This window comes from Micromesistius poutassou, assembly GCF_964030765.1.
Source record: "Micromesistius poutassou genome assembly, chromosome: 13".
In the NCBI taxonomy this organism is placed as follows: Eukaryota; Metazoa; Chordata; class Actinopteri; order Gadiformes; family Gadidae; genus Micromesistius; species Micromesistius poutassou.
In genome coordinates, this window is record NC_140283.1 from 5,986,356 (window position 1) to 6,004,646 (window position 18,291).

Below are 18,291 nucleotides of genomic sequence, written 5' to 3' on the forward strand. Positions count from 1 at the left end.
CATAAAGAGTGTGAGTGAGGCAAACAAAACAAAACAGTGAGTAGGGCATCGGGGGTCTCTCTAACAGAAGACAGAAGTCAGAATCCAGCGGCGGTGATCATCACCCTGCTGCTCACGGCATGGGGGTCTGTTTGGCAGGGATTACATTCTGCCACAAAGCACTCCCAACAACTCACATCTTTTCAAGGCACCCATGTCGTTCTATCCTTCACTAACTCTCCCTGAAGGACGGGGAGGGGGGGAGGGGGGGAGGGATGGGTGGGATGGGTGGGAGTGAAGGAGTAAGGATAAAGGATGAAGATTGAAAAAGCTGTGAGAGAGGGGTAAGACGAGGTGATGGAGTAAAAGGAGGAGCGGTTGGGGGAGATAGATAAAAGGAGGAGGAGGGAGAGGTGAAGAGGCACAATGGCAACGAGGTGGGTAGAATGCCTGGGGCTGGTGGTGGGGGGAACCGAGGGCGGATGAATTAAAGAAGGAGAGAAATGGAAGGCAGAGGGGTGAGCAGACTACAAGGGTGGAGCAGGAGGAGCTAACAATCCATGTTGATTTTAATCCCTTAATGCTTACACTGTGCTTTCTCTAACAATAAAGGACTCGATTGCGTGGTGTGGTTGGGTGACAGGCAACAAGGCCTCACGCCCGGAGCCTTGCTTGAACTCTCAGAAACGGATGGCTTATGACAAAAACACAGTTGGCAAAGGTACTTTGTGGAGGCAGATTAATGGAGAGGGATGGCTTCCAAAGCCTGATGCGGCAAATATGGCAGACAGAAGATTAATAGAGTTGATGGCAGGCTCAAGGCTAATTCAATTTACCCATAATCCATCCAATTTACCCATTATCCAACGGCAATCTATTTGCTTCCATTTAAAATCCACAGTGCTCAAACGAATGAAGTCCTAGTGAGCTGTATAAAAGCCCAGACCAATCACATTCCACCGTGTCTGATCAATTCTGGTGATAACCGAGAGCTGATTGGCTAATTAATTACACTTAAGAATTGATGTCCTAACGGGAGTAGTGAGACGAGGTGGGGAGGACCGGGAGGCAGAGGGGCGCCCGCTGTCCCCGGGCCCGTCAGACGGACGCATGAAGACATTAGCGAGGAAATAGAGAGGCAACAAGGACCAACATACAGAGGAAAACCTCACGTGGGCCGTTCCAGATGGCTTGCATGGACAGAAGTGTTTGTGTGTATTTGACTAACTAAATATTTTGGCTCTTTTCTATCGCAATGATCATAACACATGATGGATAACGAGCTGCAGAGCGCTAACACACCAGCTGCTGATGTCTGAATGAATATTACTAACACTGATAAATATGAGCAAAGGTGATGGGATATGACAACAAACAAATACACAAAGGCCCATGCGCACACACACACACACACACGCACACGTACGCTCACACACACACACACACACACACACACACACACACACACACACACACACACACACACGTGTGCGTGCAGAGTGCTGACCTGGTGTTATCAGAGTCGATGGTGTGGAACAGCTTCTCCAGTTCCTCTTCGTTCAGTGTGCCATCGGAGAAGAACGCCTGGAACTCATCCAGAGACAGCTTGCCATCATCTAGAGACACAAACACATTCATATCAGCGTGGTTCAGTGGCTGTGGTTGGGATTCTCCTAATGGACCTCATTTAACTCCATTAGAAGGGAGTTAATTTAAACCCTCTCATCCTGGGGAGATAAACAAAATGGCACACTTCACATTCACACTCCATTAGCTGAGTGAAGCGTGATACATCTCAGTCAAAGGTGGTGGACACAGAGGTGACGTGTTCACTCCAGCTCATTGAGAGAAACACGATGTAGTGTGCTCCCCCACCACGGCCCGGGTGGATGAGGAGCGTGGAGGAGTGGAGCGTTGTGTGATCTATAAGAGGGCGGTGTACTGGGCCCGGCTCAGGTGCTGCCCAGCAGCAGCAGCTCACCCCACAGGTCCATCACTCACTTGACCCAAACCTCCACCGAGTGGCACACAAGAGCACCAGATAGAGGCCAGCGCCCTATTGGTCGGCAGGTTAACAGTGAGAGTGCACCAGATAGAGGCCAGCGCCCTATTGGTCGGCAGGTTAACAGTGAGAGTGAACCAGAGGGAAGCCAGCGCCCTATTGGTCGGCAGGTTTACAGTGAGAGGAAACCAGAAAGCGGCCAGCACCCTGTAGACCTCTGAAGAATAAGTCCCGCCTCCGAGGCTCCCGGTTCCCTCCGTCAAATGTCTATGGGAAATAACATGGGGTTTATGAATGATCGTACATAACATACTTTGTAGGTGGCGGAGAAGTAAAAGCTGCGTCACGTTTTGACCTACACAATTTTTCCATCTAGTTTCCACTGAAGTTTTGGATTGTCGGTGCCGTTAAAAGTAGTTAACTATTATGAAGAAGCATTATGCTAACGCCGATCTGCGCAGACTTCGGACGTCACGACTCTCCTAAGCGCCAATCACCTAGAAGGTGATTGGCTTTCTGAAAGGCGACTGTGATCCACAGCTCATCTCCTGGCTGGCTTTTCAACTGAAGCCTAGCTTTACGCTGTGGTGCCGAATGCAAGATGTGCTCTTCTCTTCTATGGCTTCAGTCCTCCTCCCTCCATTACCTGTCCTCCTCATCCCCCCACCTTAACCCAACCTCTACTCAGAACTCTTAAACGATTGGTGCTCATGACCTTGCTGGTCTCCCCCCCTAATGTCTGGAAGAAGTCTGTCTGGTACAAACCCCTTTCTCCTTTCCCACTTGTTTATTCTGTCCCTGTTGGAACATTATGTTTAAAAATCAATGTCTCTCTCTCTCTCTCTCTCTCTCTCTCTCTCTCTCCCTCTCCCTCTCCCTCTCCCTCTCCCTCTCTCTCTCTCTCTCCCTCTCCCTCCCTCCCTCTCTCTCTCTCTCTCCCCCTCTCTCTCTCTCCATACAGAAGCAGCAGCATTAGAGTAGGAGCTGAGGAGTTTAATTCAGCACTGACCCACTTTACTGAACAAGCCTGGATGGTGTGTTGCGGCCACGTTCAAATTCTGTGCGATCACAACTGGAAAAACCATCCCTCCTACCGAGATACCCGGAGCCCGGGCACTTAGACAGTAGGAACTCAAAGCAAGGGGACTGTTGCCATGACAACCCAGCATCCCTCTCCGTAATCCCGCTACTAATGATAAACAATAGAGAGAGATGGAGATAGAGGGTGAGAAGGGAATCAGCAGGGCACTGGGTCCCTGCGTGTGAAATGTGTGCCTGAGTGTGGATGGATCTCTCACACGTATACATGAACATAATGCTTTGTTTAGGGAGAGAGCGTCATTGGCGACATGATATCTATCTAATCTATCTGTCACCCATATCACTGTAATCTATGTCTATGTCGTGTACATCTTTATTATCTGTATCTAGGTTATCGATGTCCATCTATGTGTATGTTTTGTATGTCTATATTATCTTTATCTAGGTTATCTATGTCCATGCTATCTACGTCTATGTTGTGTATGTCCACGTCAACTGTATCTAGGTTATCTATATCCATTCTGTCAACGTCTGTCGTGTATGTCTACATTAGCTGTATCTAGGTTACCTATGTTACACGTCTATGCCTGTGATCCTCTCTGCGCACGACAGAGACACGTGTACTCCAGGGTTCTCTCCGTGCCGCCTTGTTGCTGTGCTCCGACGGTCCAGAAGACACCGGGCTCCTCAGCCTCACTCAGAGAGAACCGCTTCCAAATCACTGAGCTGGACCGGTCCCCTGCTATTCTGAGCCAGACGCTTGTCTCCCTCGCTCCAGTGAGAAGGCAGACCGGGCTCTCTGCTCCGGTCTGAGCTGGCGGTCGTGTGGACTGGGCCGGCTAGGATAAGCTCTTGTGTGTAATTGTCCGCAGGTGAAGCCTGAGTCTAAATAGCAGCCGACGAGAGGGACAAGACGTTGAAGGGGATCGCTTCTGTTGGCCTTGCCAGCAAAGCTTCATGAACTCACTTCATGCTGATGAAGACGACTTGTTTGGAATGTAGGGAGTGCTCTGTATCATGGAAGACGCCTAGTAGAGATGGGTTCTGTTTGTGTGCAGTGAATATGGGGTAAATAAATATAAACATATATAAAGCACCTGGACTATGTATGTAGAGGGTGTGTGAGGGGGCACGTTCTTAATACCCTGTATGTTGGTGGGCCATATCCAACGCTGATGGTAATAACACAGGTTTGCGACACCCTGCGACACCTTGCTTTGCACAAAGGATGTCACACCCTTTCACACTCTTCCCTTCCCACTTCCTAGCCACGCACACACACACACACACACACACACACACACACACACACACACACACACACACACACACACACACACACACACCACACACACACTCCTGGCTACACACAACCACCCCTATCCTAGCAATTGTGAGTGCTGGAATAACAGACTTTATGATCACAAGGCAACATTATTCATTTTTGTTTTCTTAGCTTGGCTACTATAGCAACAGAGAATCAAGCTAAGCTAGTCATTTACCAATGCTAAGTAACTGTGTTTTTCAGATTTATTTAAAATGGTACGAAGCCAACACAGTCCTGGAAGACTATTCTAGAAGCCCCTGACATTCCATTTAGTGGGTATCGGTTGCCATGGCGAGGTGGACAAGGCTCTGCACCTGGTTGTTAGGGGTGGGCTCATTAAAAATGTCTTGACAGATGGAACAGAAATGCTCCTTGGTAGAGGAGGAATATAGCATACAAGACACAGAGGAGGTCTGCTAAAGTAGTAGGAAAACACAACTCAACAGGTTGACTTACATGATTTATATAATTTATTAAATGATTGTAATTGTAATTGATAATTGTAGTATTGTTACGGTTAGTTGGTATTTGGTGATGAACCTTACCTCCGCCCTCCAAACTAAACCACTTCCTGGTGCTGATATCCACACAGCTTCCAGCAGGAGCTCTCAATCTGATACTGATGGTCCTTGGCCTTTCTCCTCTCCATCCCTCCCCTTCTCTCAGCCCTTCCCTTTTGACTAAATACGTGTCAACTTCTCCCAGCCTGTGCTCCCTCCTGGCTTTGTTCTTTAATTTCTTCACTTCTTCCACCCACCACTTCCTCCCTGTGCCAGAACTAATGAAACTCCTCACTCTTTATTTCCACTGAGCATTCAATCGTTACAATTAATTATACTTTCTATCATGTGCTCCCTCTCTCTCTCGCTCTCTCTGTCACAGTAGCACTGTAAGAAGAACGGAAGAGAGGAATAAAGAGAATGGAAAGAGATAAATACTGCTGGGGGTCAGTATGTCTTCATCTGTGATCTGATCATCAGGGAGAAGCTGAGGGGGTTGCATGGCAGTACACGCACGCACACACACACACACACACACACACACACACACACACACACACACACACACACACACACACTCACACACCCACACTCACCCACACCCACACCCCCCAGACACACACACACACACACACACACACCTACACACGCACGCACACACACACACACACACACCCACACTCACACCCACACACCAACACACACACCCCCTCCACCCACACATACACACACTAACACCCACACCCACACCCACACACACCCCCTCCACCCACACTCACACCCGCACACACACACACACACACACACACACACACACACACACACACACACACACCGTATGGGTGCAGGAGCTGCAGCTTAAAAGCTTCAAAGCCTCAAATCTTCAAAACGGTGGACTGACAGTTTTTCTTGATACGGTTAATATAACAATGCACTGTCAGTGGATCTCCCTCCAGCAGATTCTGTTTGTATCAGAGAGGGGAAGCCGTGTCTTGGCCCTGCAGGGTACAGCCCCACTAACAGGCTAAGTCCTCACAACTGCCTGTGGATATGGTCTCATCCCAGCATCGTGGTCATCGTCAACACCACCATCCACCGCCGCTCCTTTACAGTATTAAGCAAACTATGGGGTCCTAGGGCGGGGATGCGATATGTGATAAGCACAAGTACACAACAGCAGTGTGTGTGTGTGTGTGTGTGTATGTGTGTGTGTGTGTGTGTGTGTGTGTGTGTGTGTGTATATGTGTGTGTGTGTGTGTGTGTGTGTGTGTGTGTGTGTGTGTGCATGCGTGAGTGTGTGTATTTATAACATATTGTCAAGAGTGTTTACGAATATTCAGACCTGGTTTTGTTCGGTTTGTTACGATTGCAGCGAGATTGTAGATGGAGAGTTATTAGTGTAATATATTTGAATGTCAAAAAATGTATTTATCTTTCTATCTATCTCTGACATTTGTTATCATCAGGACAAATTGGGTGCATGAACACCCCTGCAAACAGACATTCTTACAGTTTGTAAGAATGTATGTAAAAGGTCAGACAAACCATCAAATATCCCAATTCATTACTTAACCACCCCCCCCCCCCCCCCCTGTCAACAACAAGGGGGGGTGGGGGGTATAGTTGAGGTATAGTGCCCAGGGGCACCACATTGGGTCTGCATCACATATGGGCCTGCACCCATCTGCTGGTCAGAATAGATTGGTGGCTACTCACCCATCTGACCTCCAGATACTCACAGGCCCACACAAGCATAGACCTCCAGTTTGTTAGGGTTTGAGGAAACCAAGGCAGCGCCATGCTCTTAGCAACGTCTTTCCCTCTTTTGAATTTGCCCCGTTGGACTGTGGATGGAGTACTCCTGGCTCAAGCTTGGCTTGTGTGGGTTGTCATCATTGTCAGAGGCCGAAAACAGACGAGAGAGTGCATCAGCCTCTCTCGTTAGCCCCTTGGCCTTCCGATTACAGGTTTGATGGTCTGTCCACACCGGAAATTGATTTCTTGCCCTCACTAACCGGTTGTGAGGCCATTCCTCGTCACAACTGACTGAAATCTGTTTGCTGAAAGAAGACTTCATAATTGATCTCTACTGTTGTAAACAGACCGGGACACAATGCCCAGGGACGGAGTGGGTTTTCTTAACAGAGCCCTGGGAGAGCAGGGAGTCTCCGCCCGTTCCCTCTGAGGAGACCTCAACCTGCATGGTGAAGAGGAGGAGGGGAGAGATGGGGGGGATGCTTTAAACAAGGAGGTGCAGGGAAGCGTTGCTTCATGCTCCTTGAATGCCTGCTCATCCTCCTCTGTCCCTCTAAGCCCACGTCTTCATTTCTTGGGGAGTGCCTTGATCCGAGCGGAAGGATCTAATGAACCAGTGTAACATTTCGGATGAATGACCCAGAAATGCGTCACTGCGCTGGTAGCTTCCTAGGATCCATCATTGCCACTAAGCCCCCTGCTATATGCTATCCTAGCCCCCTAAAGGTGCTCCAATGCTGATCCGAGCAGAGGAAGGGGCTCCTGTTTGTTTCACTTTCATATAGGTAAGAGGTGAAGGTCCCTACCCACTCTGCAACAAACCCACCGATAATGAGTCTGCTGGGGAAAGGGGGGAGGGGGGGGGGGACTGATCGGAGCTGAAGTTGGCTGTTATTTTACCTGTACTGTAGAGTCAGGAGGACAAAGATTGTTTTTGAGAACCAGTTTGATAATATCAGTCCTGACTCACGGTTAGTGTGGGGGGGACTGAGACTGAAATCGCCAATAAAGTTGGCAACCGCCAATCTGAAAAAACTAACAGCGGATTTAACGGATGACTCAGATAACTGGATTCAAATGTTGATAATCACACTTAAACCCATTTTGATTGGCTTGAACTGCTTCTTCACTACCAGAGCAACCAGTTATTTTGATTAAACCTGCACAAATGCAGCCATGAAAAGGTGTTCGAAATGTCTCAATAGAGATGACGTTCATTACAGAGGTGTTGATTAATCCATCAGCTATTATACAAATTTAGTTTGCGGACCTCAATCCCCTCTACATGAGTTTGCTTGTCCCCGTGAGATTTGGCGAGATTTCAGAGAAGGCGCAGATAATCAGAAAGTAGTCTTAATGTGTGTACCCCTGCTTTTTCCCAGTCGCATCACGTTTAGTGTTGTCCACCAACCCAAACGGCAAGGCAAGATGATCGTCAACATTGCAGTATTATGTGGGCCAAAATTGCTTTTTTGTGTCCATTTCGTTTCGATAGTTTTGCTCCAGTGTATCAAGCCCTTATGTTCTGAGAGATTGACAAAGGAAAGAAGAGCATATAATATGGTTCATACAGCATGGTAACCAGGTTATCACTGTGATTGATGATATGGGCCAATCACCACTTAATTCCAATACTAAAGTGCACAAACGCTACACTTCTATTCATTCATTACATGTAATGAAGCAGGAAAATATGTACTGATTTAACACAAGGGTCCACCCACTTCCACACAGGGGAAGTGAATTAAGAAATGAATGGCTTTTAAGTTAAGTGCACAGCACGGAGCCAAAAAGCTGATCACTTAACTGATTATTCCTTTCCTCTTCCGGTCACAGTAGGACTCTTCAGCAAAAGGAAATGTAACAATGGGCCTCATGCAGCTCACTGTTCTATAATTAATTTATATACTATCTACTTTTCTGTTGAGAGAAACCAGAAGTCAACTCCAGATGCACCAACAGTAACCATTCAGGTCTCTCCTGTGGGCTGAACGATGACTCCCACTGAGCACTAATTGGAGATGCGTGGCGATAGTTTGTTTTTGGTAGGTAACGCCCCCTAAACACTTTAAGGGCAGGTCTGGTACAGCGTGCAAATACTCTGGCACATGGCCAAGAGCCGGAGGGACAGCGCTGAGACAAGTCAGTAAGATGTAGAAGAAGCCCAGCAGCTGTGACATCGAGGGACTGTTCAATAAACGTTAACAATGTCAACTGTCTCCCAGAGCGGCAGCACTGGGCACAGGACAGTCATACCAAGCAAGGGCAAAACAATTGTGATGCTGTAAAGGCTGTGAGCAGAGGGACGCGTAGTTACTGAGGAGAAAAGAAAACGGTTTGACATGAAAATGGAATCCCAAAAAAACACAATGGAAGCCTAGCCTAGCCTAACCCTCTCTGAGCAGAAGCCCATGGAAACCTAACCTAACCTAGCCTAACCTAACCTAACCTTACCTAGCCTAGCCTAACCCTCTCAGAGCAGCAGCCCATGGAAGCCTAACCTATTCTAACCTAACCTAGCCTAACCTAAACTAGCCTAACCTATCCTAACCTAGCCTAACCTAACCTAGCCTAACCTAAATCAGCCTAACCTAAACCAGCCTAATCTAACCTAGCCTAACCTAAACCAGCCTAATCTAACCTAGCCTAACCTAGTCCTCTCATAGCAGCAGCCAATGGAAGCCTAACCTACCCTAACCTAACCTAGTCTAACCTAATCTAACCCTCTAAGAGCAGCAACCGATTCAGAAGCTGAATGCAATATCATCCAAGGGTTTTTATGACTTAATGGACCAATATCAAAGAATCAAAGAAATATCAATCAAAGAAAGAGGAAACTACTTTGAATTGTTTCTTGCATTAGGCCCACACAATTCTGTGTTTGAATGGATTACAATTTATTATGTGTAAATTTACAAGTGTGTGATTTCCTCAGCTGATTCAATTCCCAAAGCCCATTCCTCTGTTTTCTTCGTTTTGCACTCAACCCACACTGGCCTGCATGCAGAGAGCGCTGTGTTAATTACGCATTCTAAATGTCATGAGGTAAGACCCCCTGGAGATCTGAACTCTCACACACACACACACACACACACACACACACGCACACACACACACACGCACACACACACACACACACACACACACACACACACTCACAAACTCACACACACATGCACACACACGCACACACACACAGACACACACACACACACACACACATACACGCCAACACACACACACACACACACACACATGCACTGACACACATGCACACACACACACACACCCATACAAGCTCCCACATTATCGCTCATTAGCGGTGAGTCGCGGTGGAACGAGGCAGTGCCACTCAGCCGTCATCTCGCACCACGAAGCTCTCGGAGGCAGGAGAACAAACACAGCTACCCGGGGTGTAGCCACCCCTCACCGTCGGCAGCCTCCCCATGGCAACCGCCTCCGCCATCTGACAGTGAGTTTTGTCGCCAGCGGAGCAGACTGGAGCAGGTACACACTGCCACTCTCCCGTGGCGTTCAAGAGGGAAGGGAGGGTAGCTGTCGTAGAACCACTGGAGGGGTAGATGCTGCTGTCATTGGTGACTAATTGTACTGTCGTCAATGGGTTTTATGTTCGCTAGACCCAGAGCTGGTCGTCTGGTTAGAGCCTGGACCAGTAGCCTGCATACGAGCATCCCTCTGTAAGGTTTCAAGGGAAAGACCTGTGTACTGGAACCTGGCAACAACCTCATTCACTTATAGACATGATGGGTTCAACTAATATAATGCAACAACCACACACACACACACTCACACACACACCTGCCGGGTGTTTGGCGAGTGTAATCTCTCTAGAACACAATCCACCTCTGATCTGATTACTGCTCATCTGCTTAGATGTCAGCAAGAAGGTCAACGTCTGTGTGTGGGTGGGTGTGTGTGTGTGTGTGTGTGTGTGAACTCAAAGGTCAGTGAATTGATGAGTAGCATACTTGTGGCCCTTCTGATTACAGGCTTGTGCTTCCAGCCTGACTCACTTCAACCTGGGATTTTCTACGTCTTTTCTTTTGGTATCAACCTTTTCCATTCTTCTGACACAAACAACCCAATTACGTTCTCTCTCTCTCTCTCTCTCTCTCTCTCTCTCTCTCTCTCTCTCTCTCTCTCTCTCTCTCTCTCTCTCTCTCTCTCTCACACTACACAGCCAGGCAGCTGCTTTGAGCTGAACAAAACAAAGCTACAGCTATGGGGGCTCCTACACACTGTTTGAAATCAATGTCATTGGCCGCCAACTGGGGGGGTGAGTTAAAGCTGAACCATGTCTGACTTACGTCTCCAGATAGACAATGTACACAATGAACTTGGGGTCTTAACAAGCCCTGCAAAATCCTTTAAAGCCAGGATATTGGAAGGTTATGGTAGAACAAAGATTATACCTTAAGCTATGTTCAAATTAACCGTGGGGCATAAGGGCTGGCAGTGTAAAACTCAACGCCTGGTCAACAGAGAAACGACCTCCAACCCAGCATCCTGTCTGCCGACCGCTGGAGAGAGGGGGGAAGGCATGGCGGACTGGGAACAGGACCCAGGGGCCAGTGGGGGCATAGAGAGGGGGGAACCAGTGGACCGAAATGAAGGGATGGTCAGCTAAAGGAGGATGGAAGAAAACTGCCGGTGAAACCAAGATATAAGGGAGGAGAGTGTGTGCGAGAGAGAGATTGAGTGAGAGAGAGAGAAACAGAGAGAGAAAATGATAGAGAGAGAGAAAAGCAGGCAAGATAGACAGAGTGCGAGAGCGAGAGCGAGATGGCTGGTAATGGTCTGTCATCCCAAAAGGGATGGAGGGTCAGTGGAGGTTTGGTTACAGCTTGATGCAGCAGTGTGGGGCGGGGTGAAGGGTGGGCTGCATTGACCGCCGCATTGCCATTGCAGAAACACTGCAGGCTGTAATGGCCTGCAAGGTGTTCTTGAGATATGTGCCGGGGAAGATGGGGGAGGAGTGGTCCACCAGGGGGAGAGATGGGGGGAGGGATGGGGGGATTGGGGAGGAGAAGTCAAGCAGGGGGAGAGATATGGGGAGTGAGAAAGGAGAGCTGATTGCTGGTGATTGGGCCGGGGAGTGATGGATTTACTCTGAATGGTGGTGTTGGAAGAGAGAGCAGCCGTATCAAAGGAGAAACAAGAATGGTTGATTGGGAGGAGATGACGTCCTGTCCAAAATCAGTGTCTGTCATTGATCTTTGTGGGGAAAAGACACAAACATCTCCTCAATCGCACAACGTCCGTGAAGGGGACCCGGTGGATGTGATTACAATCACCTGAAATACTGTGAATCAGTATCCTACTCAGAAAATGTGTAGTAACTAGCTATTGTCATATGAAGATGACTCATGTCCTCATTCACATCCAAAGAGCTGAATCTTAATTTCTATATTCATAAGAATATATGGTTAACATGCTTTTTTCGTAAAAATTTATGAAAAATCTAAATCGTATCCGTTTTATTCAAGGGAATTCTTCAACCTTCTCGAAGATATGAATTCCACATTTCCTTCACTGCTACCTTTGCATACCTGGCATGCTAAACAAAATGCTCCTCTTTTGAATCTCAAGGTGATGATGTCTGGCTCTCAATGAAAGGACTGTAGGCCTCTAAGGCAGCATGGACGAAGGGGTGGAAGGGTAGGGGGAGGGAAATGCCTTCAAAAGGCCATCCTGACTCCCAGTCTTTGATCCAATTCCATGGGAATGTGGTGCTGAATAATGCCTTCCCCCAGGCCCCACCACTCCCTCTAAGGAGCCCGGATATGGCAGCCTCTACTTCTTCTCTTCTATTCTCCTTTCTTCTCCTCTATTCTCCTTCCCTCTCGTATCCCCGGCACTGCGTGGCGAGGCTGCCCGCTGTGGAGGTGATTGGCTGCACAGACTCAGGCTTCGGTGCCTCACCATGGAGTTGTCCTCTAAGGCCCACCAGGGCACTTAACCGGGTCCTCGGAGGAGGAGGAGCTAGGAGTGGTGGGGGAGGGAGAGTTGAACATCCCGTTGGGCTTTAATTGAGCCTGAGAGGAACTTCACCTTCCACTAAACACTGGCCTCACAGTTAAAAAAAAAAAACACAGACACACAATTAAAAAGCTATTTTGGCATGTGGCAACGGGCGCACGCACACACACACACACACACACACACACACACACACACACACGCACACACACACACATACACACACACACACACACACACACACACACACACACACACACACACACACACACACAAGCACACACACACACACAAGCACACACACACACACACACACACACGCACACAATTAGTGTTTTATTCATGCAAAGCTATAACTCACCAACGGATTGTAAACTGAGCTGTAAAAAGTCCCTGATTGTATCCAACAATGTTAAGAGTGGTATCAATGGGCCATATCCTGCATTGACATTAGACTATGAATTCAGCCTCTGTGTCATCAGTGTGTCATCAGTTGAGTGGGACACTCCACATAAGACATACTCAATTGTTATTCAACAATGCAATCGTTAAGTTTAGCATAGAGAGCACCTTAATTAAAAGCAGCTGTGTTTGATATGTGTATGGGATCTCCTCTAGGGATGTGGAGCAGCAGCAGATATAGGTTAACATAAGTGGAGGGAAGCCACTTATGTAACGAAAGCACAGAAGTCCCAAATCCTGAGTAATTTGTTTCCTTGCGATTCTCCCAGGGACGACATAACACAAACCTTGCTGTCATCTTTGGGACACATTGTGCTTCTTGGCTGTTTACTTCATCCTACTCGACTTCTCCTTCTTCACACTCTGCTGTCTTCTCGTGTGCCTGTTACAGTCAAACCATGGCTCCCCTCATGCTCTCTCTCTCTCTCTCTCTCTTTCTGGAGCATTGTCATGCAGGCTTCTCTTTGCCTACAGATCATGGAGTTCTAATCACTGCTTGAGTGGCTTGGATGCTGACTTCAACAGAGAACCACCGAATTGTTGACACTGGTTAGCCTCCTGATACTTTCCAACCATTTAACAGCAACTTCACCATGGACTCACATGCAGAGTACAAACTGTTTTCATGTTTGACTAACAAACTGACTGGTAGGATGAATAGTTAGTGGAGGACTTATTTTTCATCCACATAAGGCTAATATCAGAAGGCACCTTGTCCGTGGAAGAAAGTTCAGTTCCTAACTTGGGGGAAAGGCTCAGAAGTCTGAAGACTTCTTCCTCTATTAAGGGAACTTGTGAATGGAGAGCGAGGATAAGTGGACCATGGTCACTCTTTTAGATTCTCAAAGCCTGTGATTCAGCAGCTTTCATCTTCTGCACACTGAATAAACCATGAGCTACATAGATCCGTCGTGATCCAGCTACGACTAATCTTTCATTTCGCTCTCCGTCTTCGTCTCAAGCTGCTCTCCATTTATTTCTGTTCATCTTTTCTCATCTTCTCCGGGTTACGGCATGTCCAAACTGAACGTCACCCTGATCACTGTGTCCACCTGGTTAACATTGTGCCGGGGATGTCTCTGTCCATTGAATTGATTTGTTTGATGTTGTGTTGAGGTTTTAGTGTTAGAGATGCATTTTACCCGTACTGTATGTAGTTGCATGTTTTGAGTGTTGCATGTCATTTACTTTTACTTTACTTTACTATAAATTTACATTTTTCTCTTTTCTTCTCTTTGTTTTTCTTTCCTGCTCGTTGTTGAATCTTCTGTTGAACAAGGCAGGTAAAACGTTTATGCAGCCAAGCAGTGGAGTTTGACCACGGCGGGCCCGGGCTGTCGCTTAGCCTGCAGACCCCGCAAAGTCACAACACTGCATACCGAATGATTAACGAGAGCCATCGGCTCTAGTGCACCGGGTCGCTCCGTAGAATATGCACTTCACAACACACACGCTATTGCCTTCCAAGCTCTCAGCAGTCAGCTTGCATCTCTTCGTATGGAAATGCTTTGACTCATAACCCAGGCGGGAGTCAACAGGGAGTCCACAGTCTTTGACTCTCTGTCCATTCCAACGGTCCATTGGAATGGTTAGAGAGTTTCCCTCTCTTACAACTACTCTGTGCGCATCAGTTTTAACACTTCATTATATAGTAATAATGATGGTAATATAATGCACATTCTATGCTGTCAACAAATGAGCAAATAAGTGACTACAGATTTCAATATTTGTCGCCAGCATCAGGATATAAACATATCTCCACATATCTCTAGGTTTGCTTTGGCAGTCCCAGCAGCAAACAACCACTGAGGCGTTGCTGATGTAATGAACACATCAAAACAACGCAACATTAATTAAAACTGAACACCAACTGCCAGATTTATTTTCTCCTTTTTCCCCTTTTTCCCCTACGCAGGCTGCAATGCATCAGAAATTAAACAACTAACGAAGCAGAATCGGACAAAAGGCGTAAACGGACCAACACCTCCCCAGCTGAGCTCCCCCTGCGGTGTGCATCCTGGCAGCCCTTCCATTTCCTGTTAAATGTGAGGCAGCCAGTACTCCAGCAGTCCTAGTGCAGTGGATACACAAACCACCCTGCACTCCCATCTGCTCTCTGTCTCCCTCAAACTCACAATGGAGATAATTAGCAGAAACACACACACACACATACACATACACACACAGTGGAGACGGATTGTGAGAACGGGAGAGGAAAGGAGGAGAGGAGAATAGAGGAGAGATCAGATGAGTGTGAAGAAGGAGAGGAGAGAAATTGGAGATGAGATGAGCGTAGAGGGGGGAGGAGTGGGGAGATGAGAGTAGGCAAGAAGAGGGATGAGATGAGAGGGAGGGAGGAGAGGAGAGGAGAGGGAGGGGAGAGGGAGGAGAGGAGAGGAGAGGGGGGAGAGGGAGGAGAGGAGAGGGGATATAAGAGTAGACAAGAGGAGGGATCAGAGGAGAGGGGAGAGGGAGGAGAGGAGATGAGAGGGGAGGGAGGAGAGGAGGGGGAGGGAGGGAGGATAGGAGAGGGGGGGAGGGAGGAGAGGAGAGGGGGGGAGGGAGGAGAGGAGGGAGGGAGGAGAGGAGAGGGGGGGAGGGAGGAGAGGAGAGGAGAGGGGAGAGGGAGGAGAGGAGAGGGAAGGAGCAGAGTGGAGGGGAGGGAGGAGAGGAGAGGAGAGGGGAGGAGGATCTTGTTTTAAGATCTAAGCCATGACAGCATAATTGACAGACATAAAAAAAGAAATGTGAGTTTGACAGTCCCTTTCATATCAGAACTGTTGTGCAGGTCAGGTTGTTTCCAGTGCAGATCCAACTTATGTAAGTAGCACCTTCAGAATGATTGGTTGAAACGAACTGTAGGCGAAAGAAAGGGAAACGCCCCGTTCAATAAGACTTGAGCTGGTCTGCCATCAGACTTTAGATGTTAATCTGAAGTCTGATTTATGAGAAAACGGAGACCCAGAATGATGGGAAAATGTAGTCCTGGTTGAAAAATCCAGAATTATCCTCTGAATATGGGATAGTACTGTATATTTAAATGATGCTGTTGGACAGGCTGACTGCCCACACTGATCACTTCCTTTAATGCTGTGATGCACGCACGCACGCACGCGCACGCACGCACGCGCACACACACACACACACACACACACACACACACACACACACACACACACACACACACACACACACACACACACAACACAAAGGAGGCTGGATAGAACAGAGCCAATTAAATCTCCATTACTGCCCACTTGTCACATACAACATACTCGTTTTTCCTTCTCTTTCCTCGCTCTCCTCTTCCCCCCTAAACGCTCGTTCCTTTTTTCCTCATTAGCCTGCTGCCCTGTTAAACCTCCTCTTTCTGTCTTCTCTCCCTCTCTCTCTTTCTCACATACTCTTTCTCCCCCCATCTCTCACCCCGCATCTCTTTCCCTTCTATCTATCCCTGTGAACCTCGCACCATTCTCCCTCCTCCTCATACTCTTATGTTTCACCCTTTTCACAACCGCCCCCCCCCCCCCCCCCCCCTCTCTCTCTCTCTCTCTCTCTCTCTCTCTCTCTCCATAGAGCTCCACACATCAAATAATCCTATTCCTACAGAACAACAATGTATGTTCTCCCCCTCTCTCTCTAACAGACCCTCTCTCTTTGTCCCCCTCACCTCGGTTACCTAACCGCATCCTGTTCTATGCAGAACCCGACCATAAGCGTGTCCACAAACACGTCTCTCTCACTGACTGCAGTTGTATGGTGATCAACACATATAGAGGAGGTTTAAGTTTAAGAAAAAATGGTCACGCACACACAAACACACACACACACACACACACACACACACAAGCACATGGACATAAGCAGTCGCCCATCTGGTCTGTTGGAAAGATCAGCTCGTTAAGCTTTGATTTTATCCTGTGAAACAGTAAGCATGGTGGAAGGATCCTTCCTTCTACCATGCTTACTTTTTGTATAAGGATATAAGGATATATAATAGGGACGCACCGATACCGATACCAGTTCTCAGACCTGATACCGAGCTCATGTTCATATCACGTTGCGTACATACCACTTTACGCAACGTAAAGTAACGTGAGAGCCAGTGAACCCAAAGCAGCTTTTTTTACGAGGTCATTTGTACAATATGATGGTCAATATAGTAGTCCTCCCTTTTATCATTGTTACTGAAGTAAGTAGAAAAAGGGGCACCGGCGGCGTGGTTTGTGTGTGGAGCTCTGACTGGACAGCGGTTGACTGCGGCGTCTGAGAGAAAGTGGATTGTGAAGCTACGTCAGAGTATCGGTTTACTCAATACCCCCGTCCGAGGGTTAGGCGTCCCGGACACATGGTATTGTGATGACCGTGGGCGCCGTGTTCCATGTGCTGCAAAGGATCCTGGGAGGGTTCGGACTGTCGCGGCACTGACAAAATGTGTGATCTGGTGGACTCCACCTCGGTGATGGTGGAGTTAAAGAGCATCGACACCGCCACTGAGGGGCTAATGGTGGTGGGTTGGGTGGTGTGTGTTGTGTGTGTGAGAGAGAGAGAGAGAGAGAGAGTAACCAGAGAGACTATTTGCAACCAGTGTGTTGTGTACATAGTCAATCCAACATAATACTAGCAAGATTATGCACATGCTGCTAAATGAATTAGTTTTCTAAACCAAAAACCCCAATATCATCATAGTCATATCATTACATCATATCAGTATTGAGTGAAAATACTGCAGAATTAAGCAGGGGTGCCATGACCATTGGGAAAGTTTTATTCTGCATAGGAAGGAGTCACAACATAGGGCACTTAAATTAAATATGCCTTCTTTATGTTTTACTTTATGGAAAACAAATCCTGGATGACTTACCGTCTTTATCAGCTCTTCGGAATATCTGATGAGGAAAAAGCAGAGGAGAGAGCAGTGTTAGTTATTTGGAAGATATTGCAGTATGCAGTATGTTGTTTCTGTTAAGCTTATATTTGGGATTTGCACTGTTCTGTACACTTTCGCTGGTGTGAACCCGTGAATTTCCCCTCCAGGGGTTAGAAAAATGTTATCTTAAAACAGTCAGCACTAACAACACTTGAACAATTTAAATTGTACATTTAGCTTTTGTAGGTTTTGTAGGTTCTTTAATTGTGATAATTCTTAAAAGGATGACATCTGGATGTTTCCACCTGAACCTTATTCTCCCATCGGACCGGGTCTCAGTGACTAATGAGCTCCA

The 18,291-nt window shown here is 47.5% G+C and overlaps 1 protein-coding gene across 1 annotated transcript in view; it reads right to left on the bottom strand.

The window, feature by feature from the left end:
- Positions 1 to 18,291, bottom strand: part of necab2 (N-terminal EF-hand calcium binding protein 2) — a gene marked incomplete at both ends in the record, with an annotated part of 55,658 nt that overhangs the window by 33,006 nt on the left and 4,361 nt on the right. Inside the window, 2 exons of the mRNA XM_084477848.1 lie at positions 1,487 to 1,595; positions 17,931 to 17,955. Of these exons, the coding sequence (XP_084333974.1) occupies positions 1,487 to 1,595; positions 17,931 to 17,955 (134 nt within the window). The remainder of the gene's footprint in view (positions 1 to 1,486; positions 1,596 to 17,930; positions 17,956 to 18,291) is intronic.